Source organism: Lonchura striata, chromosome 16, assembly GCF_046129695.1.
Source record: "Lonchura striata isolate bLonStr1 chromosome 16, bLonStr1.mat, whole genome shotgun sequence".
In the NCBI taxonomy this organism is placed as follows: domain Eukaryota; kingdom Metazoa; phylum Chordata; class Aves; order Passeriformes; family Estrildidae; genus Lonchura; species Lonchura striata.
In genome coordinates, this window is record NC_134618.1 from 6,788,875 (window position 1) to 6,814,396 (window position 25,522).

General features: G+C 43.4%; 2 protein-coding genes across 3 annotated transcripts in view; one reads left to right on the forward strand and one right to left on the reverse strand.

Moving 5' to 3' along the window:
- The first annotated feature begins 6,049 nt into the window (after positions 1-6,049).
- LITAFD (LITAF domain containing) lies at positions 6,050-10,042 on the forward strand. Its single transcript, XM_021539916.2, has 4 exons — positions 6,050-6,143; positions 8,141-8,206; positions 9,305-9,464; positions 9,934-10,042. The coding sequence occupies exons 1-4, from the start codon at positions 6,050-6,052 to the stop codon at positions 10,040-10,042; spliced, it is 429 nt and encodes a 142-aa protein (XP_021395591.1).
- A 6,108-nt stretch (positions 10,043-16,150) lies between these two features.
- USP7 (ubiquitin specific peptidase 7) overlaps positions 16,151-25,522 on the reverse strand; it is a 69,378-nt gene continuing 60,006 nt past the window's right edge. For both annotated transcript variants that reach the window (XM_021539933.3, XM_021539934.3), the window contains 9 exons: positions 25,255-25,322; positions 24,106-24,214; positions 23,936-24,013; positions 23,502-23,602; positions 22,814-22,913; positions 21,851-21,970; positions 20,535-20,606; positions 19,510-19,600; positions 16,151-16,775 (listed from right to left, as the gene is read on the reverse strand). In XM_021539933.3, the coding sequence (XP_021395608.1) occupies positions 16,669-16,775; positions 19,510-19,600; positions 20,535-20,606; positions 21,851-21,970; positions 22,814-22,913; positions 23,502-23,602; positions 23,936-24,013; positions 24,106-24,214; positions 25,255-25,322 (846 nt within the window). In that variant the 3' untranslated portion in view covers positions 16,151-16,668. The remainder of the gene's footprint in view (positions 16,776-19,509; positions 19,601-20,534; positions 20,607-21,850; positions 21,971-22,813; positions 22,914-23,501; positions 23,603-23,935; positions 24,014-24,105; positions 24,215-25,254; positions 25,323-25,522) is intronic.

The following is a 25,522-nucleotide window of genomic DNA, read 5'->3' on the forward strand; positions in this document are numbered from 1 at the left end:
AAAATTTCAGCTGCAACCTGGGAGTTCATTAGTACAGAATGACATTGGAGGAGAAAGACCTGCTGCTGGTTAATGACAACTTAAATACAAACCACCAGCGTGAGGTGGCTGGGAAAAGGAAATAAGTGCTGCTGGATTATCCTGCAGACAACTTTTCCATTAAATACAAGATGACATTCATACCATTCCATAGGCTGAGGACAGAGGTCACCAACCATTCATGGACAAGAAGGATGAATTCACTGCTCAGAAATGAAAAGGACTCAAACCTTGCTTAGTCCTGAGAAGGGAAGGCTGCAAAGGGACAGGAATATTCACTGAGTGGCTCAAGGGGAGAAGGTTTTCTGTAAAAGCATGATGCTGGCACAAGCGCACACAGCCAGAAACTACTATTAATAATTCCAGACTAGAAGGTTTGTGAAAGTTTACAGTGTTTGGGATTGCTTAAAGGTGAGAGCAACAGGAGCAGTAAATGTGCTGAATTATTGACCAGGGCTCCCTTCATGGAGGACTGACCTGACACAAACATCTGATGTGGGACAGGACTGGAAAACCCAGGCAGTGCCTGCCTTTCCAGCAGCCTTGTGAGTGCACATATCAGGGAGTGAGGCAAGGCAGTCAACAGACAAGAAAAGGGAACCAGGTGAAGAGTTTGCAGCAGGAAATATGGTTCATATTCAATCAGTCCCCCTCAGCTACATCCTCTCCATTTGAAGAGGCTGGTAACCTGATCCAGAAAGCCAGAATTAAAAGCCAGAATAACTGTGATATTAAAAAATTAATTTCATGAGTAAAGAATAGAGAATTGGCAGAGCATTCTTCATCTCCTTGAAAAGGTTGTCTACTCCAGATATAATGAATACTTTCTAAAGTCCAACTTCTCCTTTGCTGCCAGCAGTCCTCCCTTTTAGCTTCTATTTAAGAATGAGAATAGGAAAACACCTGAGTGCTGCTCCCCAGTTATGTTTTTCTGTATTTGAGCTGGAATTATTCCTTCTTGAACATCTGAAAACCCTCAGCACATTGTGAATGTTACCCAAAATGACCGACTCAGGACTAAAGGAAAAAAGATCTCTCCACTGAGCAGTTCAGTGTTTCATTGCTAGCCAAAAACTGGAATTAACTGCTTCAATCAAGAGAAACAGGCTCTTGATATTGTTCAAGCCCTAGATGTAATTGCATGCCAGCAATGGCATTTTATAGCCATTCTTCAAAATATCAGAAATTTAAATTGCCTTATAAACACAGCTGGAAGGGCTAAATGCCCAGGAAAACATTAAACCAGTGATGACAGGAGAACCAGAACACATTGCAGCAAACTGAAAGCCTTTGGGCCAGTGTCCTAGAAGCCAACTGGCCACTGGAGAGAACTGCTATTCCTCCACATATCCATGAAATGTGGAGATTATTTGCTATAATATTTTAATGCTAATCTTCCAAAATACCAAACTTTTGAATGTAGCACCCTATATTCTTCAAATACCCGAATCTTAGATTTTCCTCCCAAATTCCATTATCCCTTTTTTCTGTCTATGCTCTCACTGATTGGCAAATCCCACACTGACAGCAGATGAAGCTGGAATGGAGATCAAGCACTTTGTATAAAGTCACTGTTTGCTGAGATGCCATCCTTGAGAGCCAGCTATGACCCTGGAAAAGTATTAGTACTGCAGCAACTTTCATTTTCACATGAAATCCCTTTCCAAGCAGAGAAGACTTGGAATTAATCCGGCCTGTGGGGTTATTTAGCTAACAGGGACATTCAGGAGGGACTGCAGAGCTGCTGCTGGGAGTGGAGAGGGGCTGTGCCCTGGAATTTCACAGCTCACCAGCTCTGCTTGACTGCACCAGCTGCTCTTCACACCCAAACACAAGGTCCTGGAGCAAATCAGAGGAAGATGATGGAAACTGCCTGCCCATCCTTCCCTGGGATCTCCTTCCTGGAACAGAAGGGCTTTGTCATTTGTGCCTTACTTGCCCTGAATTGGCTCTTTGTGCATATACCTCAGGGTATGATTTACTTCTTTTTTTTTAAATACTGATTTCCACAGAACTTAAAGTCAGCTTTATTTTCTCGTGCAAACCGGTTTGTATGCATATGTAGACGAGACTAAAACTGGAGAGAGCACAGGGGACTGTGGGACTGGGCAGTTCTGCCTGCAAATGGAGCAGTTTGAGTGGTTTGAGTCCATCTGCTTCGGACAAAGCCAGGAGAGCCCCGGGGCGGGCGTGCCCTGCTCTGTTTGCTGGGGTGGCTGCGGAGAGGGCAGCTCCATCACTCCTCAGCAGTTCATTGTGACCCTCCTGGTGTTACTGCAGGCAAGTTTAGAGGGCTTTTCCCTGCTCTTCAGGACCTGCTTCCTGATATTTCTCCTTATGACTTTTTCCTTCGGGGCTGCTCACACTGCTCTCTCCCATATCTTCCTCTCCAACACCTGAAAAAGAGGGAAATAGCTTGCTCTGATTTATGGCAACAACACCTGCAGGTTTGGGAGCCACAGCCCTAAAGGGCTCTCAGGCACCTTGCACACGGCTGGAACCAAGAGCTGAGAGAAAGCGCTTCTATGCCAAATTAAAGGGTCTGCAGAGTTGCAGAAACAACCCTAAAAACCTTGCCTGGCCCTCTGGAGGTGCAGCTTTCAGGCCCAGAGGGTGTCCAAGCCCCAGTGCTGTGTCCCAGACAGGCTGAGGATGCTCCTGCAGGAGCTGAGCCCCCATGCCTGGGGCAGCTCCTGCCTCCCAGCACACAGAGCTGCCAGGGTGACAGAGCCCACCCTGGGTCAGGGGTGGCTCCGTGTGGTGGAAAAGTCTCTCCTCCACCCTGAGCTTCCAAAGAAAGGCTCAGCAGTCTCTGTTGTTCGGTCTCAAGGCAGTTTATTGCAAGTTATCTAAAAGATTTTCTTCTGGGGCTGCTGTGGTTTGCTCAGAGCTCAGGCAGAGGCACACACACACCCTGACATCCTCTCTGACCCCGACTGCTTCTTCTCTCCCACCCAGGGCTGCTGCTCTCTTTTATATGGGACATTACGTGTGACATGGTTACAGTTTTTCCCCAATGCCTATTCCCTATATTAAATGGTGCTTTTCTACTCTAAACCAGTCTGTGAGTGCCAACATCACCAAGAACATGGAGGGAAGGAAGAAGAAAGAGGGAGGACAGGGCAGGCCCAGATCCCTCCATCCTAAAACCTCTGACCCCCATGTACAAAACCAAAACCCCCCTGTACAGCACTCAGAAATTCTTCCCTCTACTTTGTGACTACTTCTACTATAATATCTAAACTTTTGTGACTTCTTGTTCTTCCTGCAAAGTTGGTAAATGATTCCATGGTTCAAACCCAAAATCACAGCTGTTTCCAGCTGCCTGCCAGGGTCTCAAATGCTTCTGACCTGGACCCGGAACATCCAAAAATGTCTGAGGGACATTTTGAGTTCTGACACCAGGGTACTGAAAGACAGAATCCAGCCTCAGCCCACAGCTCCTGTGCTTGGCAGCTCCAGCAGATCAAACACAAACCTGGCATCCCACACCATTCCCCACTCTGCTGCTGACTGGTTTTGCACCTGTGTCCTCCACATTCACATTCAGGGATGCTCTCCTGGTCCCTCGCAGGGTGGAGCCAGGATTGCTCAGTGTGCGCTTGCACTCCGCAGTTTCCTTGACAAGTTCTCACTCTGTTGCCCATTATTATTATTATTCCCTCCTACCCTGCGCCTCTTGCAGGTGCCTGCCTGGGCTTACAGGCACTGGATGGAATTCAAAAGCTCTTTCCTCTTTTTCCTGTTTCACAGCAAGATGAATTCTGCAGCAGTGTCACCCAAATGGACACCACCCAGTATTTAGTGTACCAATACAGGAATGGGATGAAAACTTGGAGACTCCCTGTAATTTTCCCCACTAATCCCTGTCCCAGGGGAGCAGCTCTTGGCCAACACCGGCTAATGTAGATAATAGATAATGTTTTATCTATCTCCTCACTCCTGAGCCCTCAGTCACCACTGACAAACTATTTCTTCTCCCTTGGTTCTCACAGCTTCATCCTACTCTCCTATTCTCTTGACCCATCTTTTCTCTTCTCAGTGGGATCCTCATGAAGCTTCAACAATGTCCTATTAACACCTCTGCCATCCCCAATCCTCTGGTTTAGCTCCTTTATAACAATTATACTGAGATGCACCTTTCTCCAGCCATCTTCTCCAATCCCAGTATTTGCAATTTCCTTCTTAAGGCATCTTTGGCCTTAACATGGCCAATACTGTATTTCTGATTTTTTTCTCCACACCATCCTACCTATTCCCTTAATGATTCATTCTGCTACCATTTTTCATATCACCTGCCGTTCATCCAGATTTGTGAAAATTACAGCACATCTTTTCTGGTGATATTTTCAAATTCCTCTTTTTTTTTTTTTCTCTTCCTGAGGGGCTGATGCTTTATCTCAGCATTACTGATCCTCCCTCTTTTGTCCTCCCCCTCCTACGCTCCTTGCAAACAAACCTGCTGAGACCATCCTGCCTTGCCCAGCAATTCCTCTGCTGCTTTTCTTTGACCTCACACATTCGGGCAGTTTGTGCATCTGCGCTCCTTTTCCCCAAAATCTTCCCTTGTCCCCCAAAACACTCGCTGACCTGTGCAAAAAGGTTGTGCTTTTCTTCTGCAAAGGACTCTTTATAAAATGTTAGTAGGAAATCAGCCAGTCAATACCGGTGCGAGGGGCAGCTAGGAATAATCCTCGCTTTCGGCTGGCAGGGATGCAAACACACTTTATCCGTGTCCTCTTCCTCCCACCCGCCTTTATTGCAAGATCAGCTCCTGCTCACCCCTGCAAAACACACATTTTGTGGCCTCATCTTGCTCAGAGCCTCAGGCGGCGCAGTCACCCATAATGAGGGTGTTTCCCAACAAAAGCCTGTCACCTACCGATGAGACAATGGTTTCACAGGACAAAACTGGTCACGATAACAATGCTGATAAGTTTGCACAATAACCCGAAGATAGACGGATCCGAATTGCCGCTGATTGCACTAACTTAGTCACACTTGAAGGCAGGTGCTCCAAGTGGCTCTTCCTTTTTCTTTTTATTACTTTGACAATCCATACAAAAAAATAGCTTAACTTTTCTGCACAGTTAACTCTTTCAGTCCCGAGTTTGCACAATTTGAATAGTGTTTTCTGGGAGAAAACTTTTAGCATCCCAGCACAAATAAATAAGTTAAGATGGTATTTTCTGCCCTCCACTTTCCTCATCATGAAGTGCGTCAGGAACTGACTGCTCTCCATCCTACAGAAAAAACAGAGTGTGAGAACTGCTGATTTCCCTCTGAGCAACAGCCGAGTGAGAGAAGCAGGAGCTGCAGAACGCAAACGCAGGGCAGGGAGAGTCAGGCAGGGAAGTGTCAGAATCTGAGCTATTGATGATTCTGAGATTGTAGAAAGTCTCTGTCTGTCAGCCCCGCTACCAAAGCAGAAGCCATAATTGGTCTGTGCTGGTTCCAAGGTTGTTTATTCTGTTTATCTCTCACATGTTCTGCTGCCCTGCCCAGCTCTGTCCTGCAGGGCAGCGTGTGGGGCTCTGCCCTCAGTGGGATGTTACAAACATTAAATACCAGAAACTCCCTGGGCTGGATTTACAATAACGTGCCAATATCTGTCACCTACGTTGGACAGTGTGTCCCCAGCCTGAACCAACAGAAAAATGCCAACACCACAGTGAAACATGGAGGGCATGAAGAAGGAGAAAAAGGACAAGGCACACCCAATTTCCTCATCTTGTCCCCTTTGAAACCCTATTCTAGAATCCTACAATTTTCCTTTTGCACCCGTGCCACACTTAATTATTATATCAAACACTCCGAGCTGGTAATTATCCTGTAAGATTGAAAACTCTTTTCCATGGACAGAGATCACAGCCAGTGTCTCTGGGGGCTCTGTCCAGGGGGGTTCCTGACCCCTGCCAGGGTCCCAGACCCTCCAGGGCAGCCAGAGGGATGCTCTGGGTTCCCACAGGGAAGGTTTGACTTTGCCCTCCCTCGGCAGGTGGGTGCAGAGATGTCTGCAGAGAAGCAGCGCCCCGAGGTGCCCATGGTCATGTACGAGCCGCGGCACCGAGCGGAGCCCTCGGCCCCGGCGCTGGGCCAGGACGGTGAGCGGGGCTGGGAAGGGGCTCGGGGGGATCCTTGGCTCGCTGGGGGTTGGCTTCCAGCACGGCACCGAGCACGTCTGGGGTCCAGCCTTGCCGGGATGTGATGGGTTTGGAAAGTGTCTGTGCCAGCATAAAAAACCCAGGCTTGGGTTAGGATCTCCTAATAGGAACATCATTAAAATGGTTCTGTGCCTTTCAGCACAGCAAGTTTAAAATTCTCAGCATTCACAGTTCCAGCTAATGGCAATAAATATTTTGTTTGTTTAGTTAATATTAAAAACAAACAAACAAACACGTGGTTTATTGCAGTTGTACCGCTACAATAATTTCACATCCCTAACGTGCAAATGTTCATCCAACAAACTCTGTACGTGGATGGGCTTTGTGCTGCTTAAATTGTCATCTAGTTTTACAGAGGACTGGCCTTTTCCCTACCATCCCTGCTGGCCAGGCTGCCCTCCCAGGCTCCTCCAGGGATGAGCAGCCCTGCCCAGGGCAGCGCTGACAGCTCAGCTCCAGGGCACCAGTGCTGCTCTCTGGCTGGGCTTTTCCTCCTGAGCCCAGGCACTGCTCTCACACCTCCACAAGCACCTGGCAGCACTCCCCATCCTCAGCGATTGTACCTTCCTTACCTTCCTGCTGCTGAGGAAATTGCCATTTTCTGGACAGGACTGGAGGAAAAATCCAAATGGGAGATCAGGCAGTAACTAATAGGGCTCGATGTGTCACCTGTGACTCGTTTTCAGAGCATTTCACTCTGATCAGCTCTCTCTGTAAATATTTTTGTCTTCCACAATCTCTCTGGCCTGTTTCTAAGCTCAGCAGAGCTCTCAGAGAAGGAGCCTGACCTGTGAGCACCCAGCCGAGGCACAGGCACTGCCATCCAGCTTGTCCTTGGGCAGGAAGCAGTGATGGGAACTCACTTGTACTAAGCACATTCTTTTTCTAAATCAGAAGGAAATTATTTAGTTTTTCATTGTTTTAAATTTTTTTTCCCCCTAGAAATAACACCCCCTAAAAACCAACCAAAAAAAAACAAACAGAAAACTCTTCAAAACCAAAAACCACCCCACCACCATGAAACCTAAATGCCATTGCAAATCTTTACCACTTCTGGCAAGCCATTCAAGACAATATTGCTTTGCCACTATATTTTAGATCACTCTGGAAAATTCTGGTTTTATATTCCATTTGCACCCCTGTGGGCTCATTCCCTGGCTGCACCCACATGGTTTGTGAAAAGCTTGAGCACAGGCTGGACTCCCAGCTCAGGGCTGCTCTGCCTGAGGGTGAGAGTTTCTCCAGCGCTGCCCAGGCTTGACCAGCCAAGATTTCTCTAAGGGACTGTCCTCCTGTCCCAGAGCAGTCCTGTGTTTGGTACCACATCCATGCCAGCTGGCTGTAAAGCTTTTTATATTGATTTATTTTGAATGTATTCATGAACGTATTCCTTTAATGCAGTCATTTATTTCACCTCAGGTAGGCTGATTGCATTCTTAATTTGAAAGATTAGCAAAAGAACTGAAAAAGCTTGAGGTGTCTTAGTCACCAGCTTCCCTTCTTCCAAAGCACAAGGAAAAAGATATTTTAACTTTTTTTGAAACAGAGTATAATGAAATATCTTTGTTGAAAGCTGATAAAGTTTAAACTAGTAAAAAGGCTCTAAATACTAAATAGTAAGGGTAATTACCACTGAAAGTAGAAGTAGTGTGGTTCCTTTATCAGTGGAGTCCTTAAATTAAAATTGAGTATCATGAGAGTGTTATGCTGGAATGAATGATGGAGCTGCTGCCTTTCCTAAGAAATTATTTGGTTTCTCAGCTTTGGTTACAAAAGTGAGGCCAGCAGCCACTGCAGCTCTTCTGGCTTTGAAAACCCAGGAATTGTTTCCGTGGTTGTTCTCCCTGTGCTGGATTTGCACTCCCTGTGAGGCCCCTCTTTTGGGAACCAGAAGCTGTTGGCAGTTTCACATTTTTGCACTGTTTTTCTTTGCACAGGGGGCTATGAGTATCCTTCTCCCCCACCTTACTCCTACCGAGAAACCACGGTCATCGAGGAGCCCGGTAAGCCCAGGGCTGTGACATGGGTTTGGTTTTAGCATCAACAGAGAGGGTGGGAGCTTTCTGACCCAACCACAATCTCATAAGCTGGAAAATTTCCACAGAAATGTCAGAAGATAAACTAATACAAGGAACTCAGACTTGATTTTCCAGCATTAGCCAATCTACAGAAGTACCCATTAAAAAAAAAAACAACAAAAAAAAACCAAACCAAAATGGCCAGAAGCCAGGGCTTTCAGAACAAATAATTTTAAGGCCAGTGTTCCTGTTCTAGTCACCTTTATGATGTGGAGAAGCTCAAAGGACTTGCTGAGGAAAGGCTTTGAAGAACAGTCAGTAACACCTCATACAGAAAGAAAGGAGACATACATTTTTAAATATCCCTAAAACCAGAAGGCACTTGAACTCAGACATGCTCTATCCTGTCTATCTAACAGATACCTTCCCACTCCTCAAGTTTTGCCTCAGGCTACAGTGTGAAGTTGTACCCTAAACTTGTTTTAGGATCCTTAAAATGGTATTTTTTTACTGAAAACATTTCTGAAAAAAATATCCTTCATGTACCTACAAGGGGTGTGCCCCTCAGGGAATATGATAGTCAAGTCTAGCCTGCAAAAACATGAGCTAGAGACTAACTGAGGACAGCACCAGCAGCTGTTTGAGGGCATTTAGCTGTAAGAGTAACTGCTTTGATGAATTTCTCATAACTACTGAAAAGTTGATCCAAAAAGTTCCCCAACCTCCTTCAAATCTCTTCTTCAGGGAGAACAAGCGTTTTCATATAATTTTAAGTATCAGAAGACAAATCTTCAGTGTCAGAGTACATCCAGCAGAGGGTGTGGGGACTGCCTGCCTGGGGATTATCCCACAGACAATTCCCTGTGTATGTCCTTGTTCAAATAAACACTGGCTGGTTTTAGGTGCAATGTACTGGGATACACAGAACAACCAGCACAGTGGCTTTAGAAATTCACCTGAAATCAACAATAATAACATGGATGCCACATTAAGAACCCACATTCTCCCAGTTAAGGCTTTATAACTTGCAAAATATTTCCCCTGCTTCTAATGTGGCTGCTTCTCCTTTCCTCCTGAACTCAGTTTATTTGGTGCCCCAGCCTCCCATCATCGTCGCAGGGATCTTCTCCAGCAAACCAACATCCACGATCTGTCCTTCCTGCCGCCAGCACATCACCACCCAGGTCACCTACAGACTGGGCAAGCTGTCCTACCTCCTGTGCACCAGCCTGTGCATGGTCGGGTAAGTTTTCATGGGCACTGTGCAGATTCAGCACAGCAGAAGGCTAAAAATGAGTAATTAAAAAATCAAAGTTCTGGTTAGTGCCTATACAGACAGTTTGCCCTTCTCCACTTGATGAGAAGCCATCCTGTCCTTTCTAGATACAGTCATCATGGCTACAGGGGATGCAAACTTGCTAAATTTAACTCAGTATGCTTCACTTTTCATAAGACAAGCAGAAATTAGTACAGCGTTGTCTACTTCCCAACTGCAATTTGGAATCAGGCTCAGAAACAGACTCATGCATAAGACGTCAGAAGCAAAGATTAATTTTTTGGGAGATACTTTAAACATTAATAGACTTGTGAAAGAAGTGGATTCATGCAGTGAAAAGGCAGGCAGAACAAGGCAGGGGAATATCACAGCTGTGGCCAGCAGAAAAGGGAAGCAGTAATCATTCTGTGCATGTCCATCCCCCCTTTGGCTCTAGGTGCTGCTTCGGATGCTGCTTCGTCCCCCTCTTCGTGAAGATCTTCAAGGATGCAGATCATTACTGCCCATGCTGCCATTTTCACATTTATAGATACAAAAGACTATAGAAACAAAGTTTGTGCAATCAGATGATGTAAAGCTTCCATTTCCTAATGGCATAAGATTCTGCACATAAAACTACTGCTAGGAAACTCACAGGACTATGCTTAGGTTCTGCAGCTCCCTTGCAGGTGAACCCACCTGGTGAACTCTAGTTTACCACCACATGGTTGCACTGGCTTTAAAACAAAAAAACACTTCAAGAATAATTTGCACTATCATTTAATTTATGCTCTATTTGATTCGCTGGCCTGTGCTGCGAAGTTTTCAGCTGGTGAGTTCTTCAGCTCCTCTCAAATCTCCCACCCAGCCGGGACACAGACTCCTCTGGACCTCTCAGCCCACCACAAACCAAGGTTTGGACGTGGACATTTCAGAGAAGCTCTTACCTTCTCTGCACTGGAACTGCCTGGCTGGGATTTCATTTCTCTCTGCTCTTCTCCTGACAGGATCTACCCCTGCAGGGCTGTGGGTGGCACAGTGTAGCTGATTATTTATTAACAAAACACTAATTTATGAAACTGTCTTTACTCTGTTATGTATGAGGTAAAAAAATAAACCTGCCTTTGTTCACAATACTGGCAATTCTGCTGTCTGCATTGCTGCCATGTTGCACCCAGAGCAGAGATGCAGGTCACTGGGACATCCCTTTTACATTAAGAAGCTACAATGCAAAAGGCAAAGACACAAAGAAGAAAAATCAGCAAACAAAGCTTGAAAAAAGTTACCACAACATAAGGCCTATATTTTACCTCTTGGCCTTCTCACTGCAGTGCATCATCTCCCAAAGCAGGGAGACTTTACAGAACTTAATAGTTCCTTATCTTCGGCAATCAAATATCTGCAATTACAATGGCCAGGAGGTGCCCAGATCCCTCTCAACACTGACAGTAGCAGCAGCTGCTCAGCTTATTGCTGGCTGGAAAAATAATCAGAGAAGAAACTCGTGTATTTCCATGTTATACCATCCTGAATACTTTCCCATTGGCACACGCGTTGCTGAGGGCAGGGGGGATGCAGGGCAGCGGCACCGGGGCTGCACTGCCGGCCACGCAAACAGCTCCTGATCCAAATCCTGCCGGCGCTGGGACCACGCTCCCTGTCCCTGGTGTGTCCCTGTCCCTGTGCAGTGTCCCTGTCCCTGTGCAGTGTCCCTGTGCAGTGTCCCTGTCCCGGTGTCCCTGTCCCTGCTGTGTCCCTGTCCCTGCTGTGTCCCTGTCCCTGTGCAGTGTCCCTGTCCCGGTGTCCCTGTCCCTGCTGTGTCCCTGTCCCTGTGCAGTGTCCCTGTGCAGTGTCCCTGTCCCTGTGCAGTGTCCCTGTCCCTGTGCAGTGTCCCTGTCCCTGGTGTGTCCCTGTCCCTGTGCAGTGTCCCTGTCCCTGTGCAGTGTCCCTGTGCAGTGTCCCTGTCCCGGTGTCCCTGTCCCTGCTGTGTCCCTGTCCCTGCTGTGTCCCTGTCCCTGTGCAGTGTCCCTGTCCCGGTGTCCCTGTCCCTGCTGTGTCCCTGTCCCTGTGCAGTGTCCCTGTGCAGTGTCCCTGTCCCTGTGCAGTGTCCCTGTCCCTGTGCAGTGTCCCTGTCCCTGGTGTGTCCCTGTCCCTGTGCAGTGTCCCTGTCCCTGTGCAGTGTCCCTGTGCAGTGTCCCTGTCCCGGTGTCCCTGTCCCTGGTGTGTCCCTGTCCCTGTCCGGTCACTCACTGACCGGGGCCGCAGCCGCCGTCCCGGGGCACCGCCCCCTGCCGGGCACGGGGCGCACTGCGCGCTCCGCCCGCGGGGCACCGGGACAGGGACACCGGGACAGGGTCAGGGACATGGACAGGGACACCGGGACAGAGACACCGGGACACCGGGACACGGGCAGGGACACCGGGACAGGGGCACCGGGACAGAGACACTGGGACAGGGTCAGGGACATGGGCAGGGACACCGGGACAGGGACACCGGGACAGGGTCAGGGACATGGGCAGGGACACCGGGACAGGGACACCGGGACAGGGTCAGGAACATGGGCAGGGACACCGGGACAGGGACACCGGGACAGGGACACCGGGACAGGGGCAGGGACACCGGGACAGGGACACCGGGACAGGGTCACCGGGACAGGGACACCGGGACAGGGACACCGGGACATGGCAGGGACACCGGGACAGGGTCAGGGACACCGGGACAGGGACACGGGCAGAGTCCAGGTCAGGAGTCCCCAGCGAGGGCAAATGGACACTGGGGTTGAAGGTGGCCGTGGAAACGAGCTTCAGGAATGGCACTGCCCTCCAGCCCTGTCACCCTAAGCCAGCTGTCAGTGTGCACCACAAACTGCCCCTACTGAGCAGATCCCACCTCAGATAAGCTAGGCTGGGCATATATACCGATTTTTACTTCAACACCTACACCACTGCAGTCCTTAGACCACAGAAACCCCAGTCTTCTGAGTGCGAGATGTGCAAAGACATAATCAATACATGTAAAACTGTTCAGCAACCATTTTCCCAGCCCTACATGAAACCCAGAGCCAACATTCTGCAGCCTCAACACCCAAGGCCATTCCCAGAGCAGCTGCCCAAGCTTTTGCTCCTCTGTACCAAGGTCAGTGACTGTCCCCGCCAGTCACCCAACCTACTGTGATCTAATGGAATCCAAACCCACAAGGATGAAAGGCAGCCACACAGATGGCAGCACAACAGGTTTTACCAAATCACACTTTTTTTTAGGATGCTAAGATTTTTCTCTATTTTCAAATCTGGCTGTGAAACCACAACTGTTGCTGTTAATTAGTGGTAAATAATGCACCAAGTCAGTGACATTTATCAGGAAAGGTGCAAAACCCAAATTCACATGAATATACACACAGTAAAGAAAATACATAAATACATGAGTTGAGATGTGCAAGAGGTTTTTAACAGAAGTAGTTAGGACATTTTTACACCACTATTTATAGGTACAATAGTTTTACACAACTATTTAATAAAAAATAAATGCTTCCAGCCATAACAAATATAATTTCCTGCTGTGCTTGCTATACAGCTAACTTCAACATCACTTGGGGCAGAAATTAAACAGAATACAGGAGCCAGATTAGGACATATCACACATGAACATTTCCCCATTTTTCTGACCCCAAAGACCAGGCAGATTTAGCAGTCAACAACGACAATTACTGCTCTCAGATCAAACACTCTCCACCTCAGTGTTTCAGGAAAAACAAGGACTCAAAATGTGGAAGCTGACATACAAGTCAGATTTTACCTTCTGGCCAGCACATCTTACATTATTAATGCCATACCTGACACACAATTGGCTGAATTTTGTAAACTTCATCTATTTGATTTAACCAAAAACTCCCTGAGTTCCGAGCGGCCTGATAGCTGTAACTCCCACTCCTCTCCAAAATGAAGAGCCGAGAGACACCGATGCAGCGTTTACCCTGGGCTGTTTTATTTACAATATGTACAGTTCCTACAGAAAACGATTTCTCACAGAGGATATCAAACAGCAACCCCCCAGCGTGGCTCCGATGTGGGCGCTGCCGCCTGCAGCCAGCGCAGCGCCCGCGGCCGGGCGGTGCAGCTCCGGAGGCTGGCACGGGGACGCTGGCACGGCTGGCACGGGGACGCTGGCACGGGGACGCTGGCACGGCTGGCACGGGGACGCCGGCACGGGGAGGCTGGCAGGGCTCCGGGGGCAGCAGCTGAGGTAGATCCGGGATGCGGGAGGCACTCGCTCTGCTCGTCCTGCGGGAGGCCACGGCCGGGTGGCTCTGCCGGGTCAGGTCGCCGCGGCCGGGGCGGGTGAAGGGGCTGGGGCTGGCTGTCACTCTCTAGTCAGCAGCTACCACTGGTGTGATCTGCTCAGATTTCACAGAATGCTTTGGACTCCTTTAGGATAAAAGGCACTATAAATCTACAGGAACCACGCTCTATTTTCTTAGGGAGAATTCGGATGGGCTGTTAACAACATTTTGCTCTGATGCTGTGTACCATGAAATTCATCCTTATTGCTTAACACTTATATTACCAATACCTTAATTTAATGCATTCACTGTCTATTATCCAGATAATTCCAAAATCTAAATAAAGAAATGGAAAGCATGGCAATTTTGAAGACTCTTATAAGTTTTTTTTTTAATGAACAAACATACTGCACCTGAGAAACCCTCCTGCCCTCCTCTTCATAGGTGTTTCCACATTTCAGTAACAAGTTACTTGTGCTCCAAAACATTTTTTTTTTTTTTTCCAGAAAATCCTTCAGTAATTGAAAACTGCATATGGAATGCATCAAAGTATGGACATCACCAAACTAGTGATGTCTGAAGCACATAAAATCCAATCATCTAAAACCCAAAAGGCACCCAAAATCTACTGTTAGTGGCTTTTTCTTCTGAAATAGGAAGGATTGTGTTTCTTGAGATAGTCCCTAAAAGCTGCCACCATCCCATAAATGAATATGAAAACTTAGTGACATTCAGATACAAGCTCAATTTTATATCAGTCTAAACAACACTAAATATAATTAGGGCTTACTACTGCTGACCAGAGCCTCTGACTCACAGAAACAGTTTGGAAACAAATCCTGACATTAACTGAAAGCCTGTAGAGACAATCCAAGTACCAGTTAAAACTCGCTGGGATGGTGCAACTCTCCCCAGCCTGATGGAAATGCAAAGCAAAGGAAAGCTTTCTCCACTTAAGGCATGCCAGTTAAGCACTTCCCTCTATGCTAACCTACACACACAGACAGCAAAACAAAAGTAAACAACTAGTTTGCCTTGACTGGAAATAAGAGACAGTTAAAAGCACTGCAAGATACAAACTAAAAAGAGAATCAAACATTCCTAGAACTTGCACCTTCTGTTTTGGTTATGAATACAGGAAACACATTACAGAGGGAATCTATCACTCTATGAAGACACCTTACCTTTAGAGACTCCAGATTTCACTTTACACCATTTATAATATTAGACTTGAGAACCTGGACCACAAAATTTTGTACAGGCAGGCAGAGTCCAGTCTATCACAAAGACTCTAGTACAAGCTTTACAAACAAACTAATAAAATAATTTTTCCATTTGTCTTTTTTGTACATGGCTCCTTTCCTGGAAAATCTTTTATTTGTTAAGCTCAAATGTGACTAGTTAGAACATAAAAAAACCAAACCCCACAAAAACCTCCAAACCCCAAAACTATTAAACAGAAACTCCCACAAAGTTTCCCCAAAACAATGAATGAGGATTATACAATTGTCAACACTTAAGGAAAAAGAAAACCACACCTTTAGCAAAATCTCATGAATGAAAACATTTCCCAAAACTCTATTTCCAAGGAGAGGAGAAATCTTCTTCAATGTCCATGTCATCACTCATCGAAAAAAATTTTATAGAAAATTTTATTCAACATACAACATTTTCCAGCAAAAAAAGGCAATATACAGGAAGAGGAGTTGTACACTGCGGCTACAGAAACAAAATAAAATACTGGAAAAAAATGTAAAATTAAGTGTGAATTGCTGATTCTATCTTTACTGCACTCAAAACTAGACACGCGGCTGGCATTAGCTCCAAAGAAAAGGAAGCAGTCTGGGGACTGAAATAAAACTACACACAATGAATATCAACATCAGTGAAATTCACTTGCAGACTCACCCAATAAAATTAACCTCCAAGTGTTAAATTGTACATGTTCATTCATTAAATATACAATTGCTTTTTTCGGTTTTTTTTTTCTTCTTTTTTTCTTTTTTTTTCCTCCTTTTTTATACAAAGTCAACAGCTTACTAAACACTAGTGAGCATGCCCTCTGTGCTAAAAGGCTAGTTCTTGTGTTTTCCCCATCTCTTCCCATGGTAACTAAATTAATGATATTTATAATCTTTTCACTTGCTTTTGCCAACTTTTGAGTGTCATTCTATTTGCCAGAAGATGGCATAATCAATCGCAACGGTATTCCTCAATGGTTGGAAATTTCACATAAAGACCCAAATATCTGTTTTTAGGACTCGGGGCATCCACTTGGTAAAACAGGATGCAAAGTATTGACTAAATTAAATGAAAACTAGTTTATTAAAAAAGATTCTATGAAGCTGGAGGAGACAAAAATCCCGAATAAGTGCCAACAATGTACACAATAAAGTAGAGATTGCTATTTATTGATGATGTGAGTTTTTCTTTTGCATTTACAAATGCACAAAAATGTCATTTAAAGTATAACTGAAGGAAATAAATCTGATGTGAGTCTAAACATAAGACTTACTAGCTGCAGTGATGTGAACACCACACGGGAAGGGCAGCCAGTCAGCTTATGCCATCTATAAACGTACTACAGACAAATAATTTTGCCAATGTCAACTGTTCTACTAAACTCTTCCCTCATTATGCTGACAATTGCCTTGCATTACGTTTACCATAAAATAACTCTCATTGGCATCCAAGCTTTTATAAAAACACCTTCATTTTTGCTCAAAAAGGGCAGTCAATAGATACAGAGAAGCCAAACTGAACAGCCTCAACAAAATAAAATTAACATCAGCAGCAAATCCTCTTGCTGAAGACTTCAGATATAGTGCACGTGTACCAAAGTTCTACAGTTGTTAAAAAGGTGCACACACACACTTATTTTTGTCCCTTGCCTTGACAATCTGGTTAAGTAAGTCAGTTATGGATTTTAATAGCTTTTTCAAGGTAAGTGTAGCGACTTCTCTTTGGGGCTTTATTGAAATGGTCAAGCCCTAGCCATGGCCTTGGATGAGACATGTTGCCTAAAAAAGAAAAGAGAAAAAAACATAATGAAGTTTTAAGACTAAATTGTGAAAATGTTTCCATTACACAAACTAGTCCTGTGTGCCTGCCCACAGAGTGCTGGGAACCACAGGGAGAGCAGAGGAGTGCAGAGCAGCCCCACAGCCAGAGGGGCAAGGTTTTCCTTCCAACAGCACATTCATTCCCCAGCTCCTTCTGCAGCAGGCACCTGCTTTTTCTCTTCTTCAGTCACCTCCAGGACTTTACAGCAGTGAAGGGTGTGTTAAAGCAAGATAATCACTGTTATGGCCAGAGGCACATCACAGTACCAGCTTTCACCAAAGTGCTGAGCCTGTTTCAAACAGGGAGGATGTGCCATTGAAATATGACAACCAACAGTATTTGCCATAATCCCTGCTATTCCTATCATCTGGTTTAACTGGGAATACCTCTTTAATTCATGTAAAAAGCAAGTAATGCTAATTAGAATTCATGAAACTGACCCTCCTCTTTATTTTCTAAGAAAAAACCCTAGTCACTTAGATTGCAAAGAAAATATACAGATTTTTTTCATTTGTTCAACCCAATATTATTTATTCTACTGCTAGATTTAATGAAAAACACAGTCCACATACTTTTTGCAAATGGGAGAAATTCTCCTTTAAGACGTTCTCAATGCAGAGCATCCAATGCTCTTTGAAGTGAAATGATAAAGGCAGAAACTAAAGAGGCCCCCAGCAAGGGAAGTACATTCTATATTCAAAGCCATCAGCTGCAACCACTAAAGCATAAAACACATGACCTTGTTGGTTGCCTGCATCTGCATTTTGTGATAAATTTTCTTCAAACAAAATGATTAATTTTTTTTTTTCTTGTGTGACACAGTGGTCAATATCAAATTAAAAGAGAACTGCCAATCTTAGTGGGAGAATTTGAATGATTCCAAAGAAAAAAATAGATCCTACATGGTTGGTGCCAGCACAGTCACAGCTAGAGTTAGTGTACCTTGGGAACAGCAGAGGGACACTACTGACATCAGCTATGCCAATCAAACAGGACAATGCCCCAGCTTTGGTTCCATCAGTGTAGTGTGTGTTAAAATTTGGCATTTGTAGACATTAATTCCATCAAAGTATATTCTATCACAGGGGTGAATTCAATGAACAATCAAATTAAAACATTTTGCTGTCACAGGCCTTACAATTCCTACAAACAGTTGAAGTTCTCCCTCTTCCACATTCTGACATTTCTGTGCCTTTGACCTGGTCGGTTTTTCAAGCTGTTTTGGCACCACTGGCTCTGCCTTGCTCACCAAACCCAGCAGTTCATTCCAGACTATTGCCCCCCCTCCCTGACCCAAGAGGGATGACTCCCAGAATAAAATCAGGACTCTGCCTGCTCTGAGCACACTGGGTAGAGTTTATCTGTCTGTGGAGAAATGTCCAGCTCCAAGCTGACCACCCAGAGACCCTTCACAAGTGGTGCACAGAGAGGTCCTGCAGTGCCACACTCCTGGGCTCTGGGGTGACTTGTGCAGCTGCAGGCACCCACAGCTCTGGCAAGCCACGAGCCTGCCTGTGCTACACACACAGCAAAAGGACTGCTAGGCTCCTGCAAGTGCTCTCAAATAACACAGGTCTAACTCTGCAGGTTTTGAAATAAATGGACAGTTACAGGATTTCTTTACAGCTGTTACATCAATCCAGAGCACAGCTGGGAAAAATTGGAGAAAGCTTGACCCTAGCTAAACCTACCAATGAAAATCAGAATTCCTAATTGTCAGAAAAAGAGAACTGCAGCAAGTCTGTGCAACTCAGAGAGGAACACAGCTAAGCTGGGAGAAGAAACCCCAATGAATTCAAGGGTTTCAATGGATCCCTGACTGTGGATCCAAAGGTGCCATTCCCAAACAAAACTCTCCAAAGAGGAAAAGGAGAGATTTGGATTTAGAAGCACTGGTGCAGTTTGCCCAGAGGAGCTGTAGCTGTCCCACCCCTGGAAGTGTCCAAGGCCAGGTCTGATGGGGCCCTGAGAGACTGGTTTGGTGTGTGGCATCCATGGCAGCAGGGTGGAATTGGATGGTCTTTAAGGCACCTCCCAGCCCAACCCATTCTATGGCTATGAAAACACTCCTGGGGTGGAACTCCTGAAGGATTAACCTGGTTTCTCCAACACATAAATGTCTAAGAAAATAGAGGTTTAAATGTCAGTCAAGTAAACAAGATGGCAGCCCATCCAGAGACAAATTTAGAATGGAGCTTTATTTGTTCCTTGGTGAATCATTTCTTAGGGGAAAAAAAATATAAACAACATCTAACTGACATGTTTAAGATTCTTGTTAGAATCTTCAGATTCCTTGAAGATATCAAGAATAAACAAGAATTATTTTTCCATAAGAATCAAATATGCAAGGGGGTAGATGGACAATAAAGACAACATGTAACTGATGCTGTAAAGTGTGTTATACTGACACTGCACCCATTTGGTCATTCACATACAATCTTTTAACTCAAAAGGAAAGATTATTTATCTAAATGCCTATAAAATACATATTCTTGGACTAACACGTTCATGTAACACTGCCGAGTGTGCACACTGATGTATATAAATACTTGCTTGGTCACTACATCTAAGGTAAGTCACACAAAAAGAACAAACTCTTTCTGCATCCTGAGTTAAGGATGAACACATCATAACAACTGGCAGAGCAACTTCAGCAGGCCAAAAGAAAAGTGAGGTTGTCTAGTAACTTACCAGGTTGGGACTCAAAATCTTTCAAGTTCACTTCATACTCATCTTCGTTGAGATACTGGTGTCGGCCCATCATTACAATGGCAAATTTAAACTATACAAAGAAAAAAAAACCCTCAAAAACCAAGTGGTAGGATATGACATTAAAATTAAGTCTTCAAGCCTAGTTCACAGTCTAACTTGCAGCTGGTTATAAGTAGAAAACTTGTAACTTCAACTTATAACTTTCACCTTCAGGATTAGAATTGGAAAGGCCAATCCTAGTTAAAACCTCATCAACAACCTGGATAACAGGACAGAATAAATGCACAGAAAATCATGAACTCAGATCCTGGAATACTGAGTCCAGGTTCAAGCCCTCCAGGGAAAAAGACAGGGCAACAAACTGCAGCAAGTGCAGTAACAGTCCAGTGAGACCTGGTGAGGACTGGCAGGGAACCTGGCATTCAGGAACCTCTGGGAAATGGATTCTGTTTAGCCCAGAGAAGAAAAGGCTGACAGGAAGTTTTCCACCATCTGAAGGATGGGCACAGGAACAGGCTCTTCTCAAAAAGCTGCACAGAGGTGACCTCCACAAGTTGCAAAATGAAACATTCTGATTATGTGCAAGGAAAGCAAAGCTTTCCCAGTGATAGTGGAAATATTCTAAAACACAGTGTCCAGAACAGGGCACAATTCCCACCCTTGGGAGTTTACAAATTGCAACTAAAAAGCCCTGCACAACCTGACTGAGTCACGTTCTGCTCTGAATAGAATGTGATGTGGGGGTGGCTCCTAAAGGTCCCACACCAGCTACACTTTTCTGGGTTACTGTAATGTTTTCCAGAATATCTCTCTTGATGTAGTACAGAAATACTGATTCTACCCATCCCAACTAATTAGTCCTAGGAAAAGCATTATTTTAGTCAAGCAGCTGTTCTATCACACAAAATTCACACTTATCCCAGGTCTGGGGTGTTCCAACCTACAACAATAAACTCATTTAGAGTTTACAGCCAGCAATAAAATCTCTCTCAATCTGATATTACCTTTTCAAATTCTTTTTCTTGTATGTCCAGCATTGTCTGAATCCGCTTCATAACCTCTCTGAAGTGTTCACCCTAATAATTACAACAAGATTTTAATGTCAAAAAATCTAGGGAAAAAAAGGGAAGCTGTTAGTATTTCCTGCTTTAAGCTTCGTTGAAATAGATTGCCTCAATGTCTGTTATTTACAAAATTACACAAGTGTCAACATCATTCTCTACAATATGAAACAACAGCAGGCAATTTGCTCTACCTTCAGGAACTTTAAGTCTTACTGATTTATCATTATTCAAACTGCCCCATAAATTGGCCAGGCACTGCCACTGATGTGTCCAAGTCAGGTTAAAGTTAAGTAGCAAAATTAGAAAATAGGAATTTATAAAAAAAAACCCATATTCTTGCTAAGCTTGTTGCTACTTTTTGTACTGTGTTTCTGCATGCTATGTAAAGTGCCCAAAAAAGTGACAGATAATGTCAACTTAAAGAAGAATAATACATATTAACTGCCACATCAAGGAAATGCAGAACAAATGGTTTCCACCAAAAAAGTTTTACTCTTTCATCAAAAAAATGGAAATTAGTAAAATTATAATTTTAGAGTTTTAGAGGTAGAGAGACACGGACATATTTCTCATTCCAAAATTTTTAAAGTAGGTAGTTTTCATACAAAGTAACATACATGAACCAGAAAAAGCTTAGAAGGAAATGGCTAACTGCTTCCAGAAATACATTTTGATATTAAGAGAATCAGGGTGACATTCAGCTAGAACAGCACCACAGGAAAAGCTTGAGAATTTAAATTAAGCTTTCAAAATTAGCTTTTGTTCTTGTACCAACTTTCAGCCCTAGAAGATAAAGCACATCAAGTTACAGAAAGGATGAAATGCAAAGTCATCTCAAAGTGATGGAGAAAGCAACCCCATTTTCCATAATCCTGTCTCAGTGAGAACAGGGCCACTTTGGCCAACCATGGCAGGGCCACTTTGGCCAACAACTCTGCACTGCAGTTACTCAAGTGCTGCTGGAATTAGGGTTCTGGTTTGTTGGGGGATTCTGCAAGGGGCAGGGGATGACAGCTGCTGCCAAGTGACAGCTTTTTAGGTGTTGCACAGGCTCGCTGAAACACTGAACAACCTGGATATGCAACAGGAACTGAGCTGGGAAATTTAACCACAAAAAGGCACAGACGGGGCAGAACCTTTGATACATGAGCTGTATTTTCCTACACACTTCTTACATTAATGCATTTCTTCAACAGTACTTAAAGGAAACATCATCAGTATAATCCCACAGGGAGAAAAAGGGAGGCATACTGTACCTGGTGTATCCTCAGCAAGAATGGAATTCCAAATGTCCCAAAAACCTCTTTGTGGAAATGTGCCACTGTGATTAGCATCTCATTCTCTTTATCTATATCTACCTGGTCCAGAGGAATTTCCTAGATCCAGACAGAGACTCCAATCAGCTAAACTTCCACAAAAATAAACTAAAGTTTTGAAGTTATTTTTCTAGTTATTAAGAAACTGAAAGCATTATTGATGTATTGCTACTGATTTAAAACAATTCTATTCAAAAACAATTAAAAGAGCCGTGTTGTTTGACAGAGTCTTTTACCAGAGTCCCTCATCCCTGGCATGACAGCACTTCAGCTTCCCCTACTCAGGAAATATTCTCCTGGCTTCCCTGAAAGGCTTTTTGACAAGAAATCTTCTATCAGTGCAGAACTAGCTGACAGTAACACAGTCTCTTGCCAGCTCCTCATTACACTTTATACTGGAAACTTTTTTTTCATTTCTGATCTTTGAGGCAAGTTAGCAGATCTAAATGATGAGATGTTTAGGAAAAAAAAAATCACGTGTTAAATATCAAATTTGCTTCAAGAACCTCAAGTGTAACAGAAAAGGAAACAAAACCTTCTAGAATATTAGAGTACAAAAGTGATTCTAAGCATAAACATTTCTATCATGAACTCTCAAACAAACCTTGGCATTCTGGCAAGACATTAAATGTCCTTTGGACAGGCTCTTGAAAAGTCTTCATGCATTGTTATAAAAACATATGTAAAAATCAAATAATGAAACCATTGTAGGGAAGCAGATAGAACAAAGGAGTATCTTTTAAAAAGCATTCTCTTTAAAAATGCATAAATATCATCATGTAGTCTTAATACAAACATCACAGCATTTGAAGATCAGCACCCAGAAAAATAAAATTACCAGTTGAAAGAGTTTTCTCTCTCCAAGTCAGGTTTCAAAGCTTCTCAAAGACAAGCACAACTTACCTCTATTCGAAACGTTCGACTTGTTGCAGGTGACAAACACTCTAACAGCTCATCCTCCTGATGGACACCGATTATTTTGTAACTTACAATTTCTAGCAGCCTTAAAGATAAACAGGAAAAGCATTTTTAAGAAGGGAATAAAAAAAAATTCAATGCAACATTTCTTTCTCAAATCTTGAGAGATTAGTGTAGAATGTAAATGGATGCTGCTATTGTATTTATAAAATTTTAAATTCAAACTTTAGTAAAAATTAAGCAGTAAAGCCATAAGAGGTTAAATTATTTCTGGCTCATGGCAAAAAGCCAAGATGTGCCATTACAAAATATAGGTTTCTAGTGGAGATTATCTTATATATCCTCTTTAAATAACCTCACTTTTAACCCCTGTAACTCCTGAGAAGTGAATAGCATGAAATGCTTGGATTTGAAAGAATAACTCATGACTAACAAGTGCAATTGATGAAACTCAAGGATGTAACTTTATTAAACACATAAAAATGTAATAACTGTGTAAAAATTGTATTTATAGCTAAGAAGAACCCTTAACAGTGGCAATCTGGAAGCTTTTAACACAATATCACATTTCATCTATTAATAATGGTTTCTACAGTATTTTAAATTCTACAGATGCTTTGCTGCATAAAATCTACATGATCACATAGAAGAAAACATTGTCTTCAAGCTTTACCTTAATTTCCCTGAACCTTTTTCAGAGAGTTCTACAACTTTTTTACATTCTTCTAACAGGTCCCGCACACACCCATGCTTATCTGGATATACTGTTATTTCCTGTGGAATTTGAAACACAAAAATCATTAGAAAATCTGAAAAAGTAAACAACCACTAAAGCACAGAACAACTGAATTGTTCCTCTTAATCACTCATCTTGAAAAGACAACTTAAATCAACATCTATGTAATCTTCAAAATTTTTGTTTAAAGATCTGATTTTTTTTACATTTTTTTGTGCTCTTTGGGGTTTTTTTGCTGTTGTTTTGTTAGATCTTTTTTACATCATGTACAACTTTGTTCTATTTCTGTGTTACTCAGGGGTAGATCCATAACCACAGCCATACCAGCTCTGACACAGAAATAACAGCAAGTGTGTAATGGCTTCACTCACCTCTTCCCTAAACTGGCTATTTAGCCATATGCATTTAAAACTTCTTCTGTTTTCAAAATCAGTTATCTTCATTTTGAGCTTAAGAAAGAAAAGAAAAACACTTTAGGCATACTTTGAATAGGGCAGAATTATTTTTGTAACTCACCCCAGTGAAAAGAAAAGACTCTTACCTGTTGATAGTAGAGTTTTTTTGGTTGCCTAGGCTTGAAGAACTGCAGAAGATCTCTTAGAGTACCTTCATAATTATGTCTAAGAGGATTACCAGGGCCATCCCTATAACTACAGAAGGAAAGAAAACATGTTCTTAAAATCCATCTCTTCAAAATTCATTACTGCTCAGTAAATTGAAGCACCAAAAACATTTTTATTACTGGCTTCAAGTTTCACATAATTGTTATGACAGCCTAAGCAGCACAGCACATAGAACTTTAGTGATATTTAAACACAGCTGGGCTGCGGGAACAGAAAACCATTCAGGGTGTGTGTTAACTCTGCTGGATGTTTACAAGCTCACTGATGTCAGTGCTGCAGGCTGGCAGACCTACATTCCTCTGGAATTACTGGCATAGCAGCACATGCTTTAGATTGTGAAAGGTTAATTTGTGGAGCCATATGACACAGCAAATTCCACAATGACCACAGCACTGGAAACTACAAACAGCTACTCAAATTCTCACTGATGATGAAGGGAGATAGCCTCAGGTAACTACAGAGCATCTACACTCCATGAATACAGAGAGCTGTAAGTTTTGTGTGTACATTATTCCTGAAGCACAAACACTACTTTCTGCTCTAGTTTTATACAGATTCAAACCTAGTTTTACACAAACATGTGCAAAACCACCACTTTAACCAGAAATATCCCTTTGAGCATCTGAGAACTTGTTAGATTGTAGTCATCTTCATAAAACCTCATTTGCAGACTTTGAGGGAGGAGGGGAGAATTCAGTGAAGTACCTCCTGCATTTAAACTTTAAATCAGCAAGAATATTGCTTTTATGTGCACTTGTTTCTGCTCTCCTCCAGTCTAGAAATCTGCATTCACTGAAACAGCACTTGCATTAGCTTAGCAATTTATCCCACAGCATCAGGCTTTGAAGTAATTAATGATTTTTAAAATGACATTTACCAGAACTCTTCTAAAACATGCAATTCTTTGAGGCTCTAGAGACAGACATTGCAAGACTTCAACTGTCAAAGCAACCTGCTGTGCTTGCCAGAAAGGTAACACCTTACTGGTAGAGAATTAGTTAATGACCTGGAAAAGGCTAATTTTTGAGGAACAGCTTAGACACAGAATACTAAGGAATTTGTCTTACCCTTGGGACTTGAAAAATTGTAATAGCATTGGATCCGTGTTAAGTCTCTGAGCAACTGTCTTTGCAACCTGAAAATAAATATTTGGTAAGTTCTGAATTGTTTCACACAGTTATGACATTGCTCTACAATCATACAGTCATTCATTCCATGACAGGAACATTATGCTACTGGAATTCTGAAAGAACCCACTATGCCTACCTCCCCAAGGCTAAATAAACTAGCATTGTTAGCTTCTGAACACTTGACACAAAATAAGATATTCTAAGG

Coding starts and splice junctions, on each gene's coding strand:
- LITAFD (XM_021539916.2), top strand. CDS start 6,050: ATGTCTGCAGAGAAGCAGCGCCCCGAGGTGCCCATGGTCATGTACGAG. Junction 6,144..8,140: donor CCCGGCGCTGGGCCAGGACG/GTGAGCGGGGCT, acceptor TTCTTTGCACAG/GGGGCTATGAGTATCCTTCT. Junction 9,465..9,933: donor ACCAGCCTGTGCATGGTCGG/GTAAGTTTTCAT, acceptor CTTTGGCTCTAG/GTGCTGCTTCGGATGCTGCT.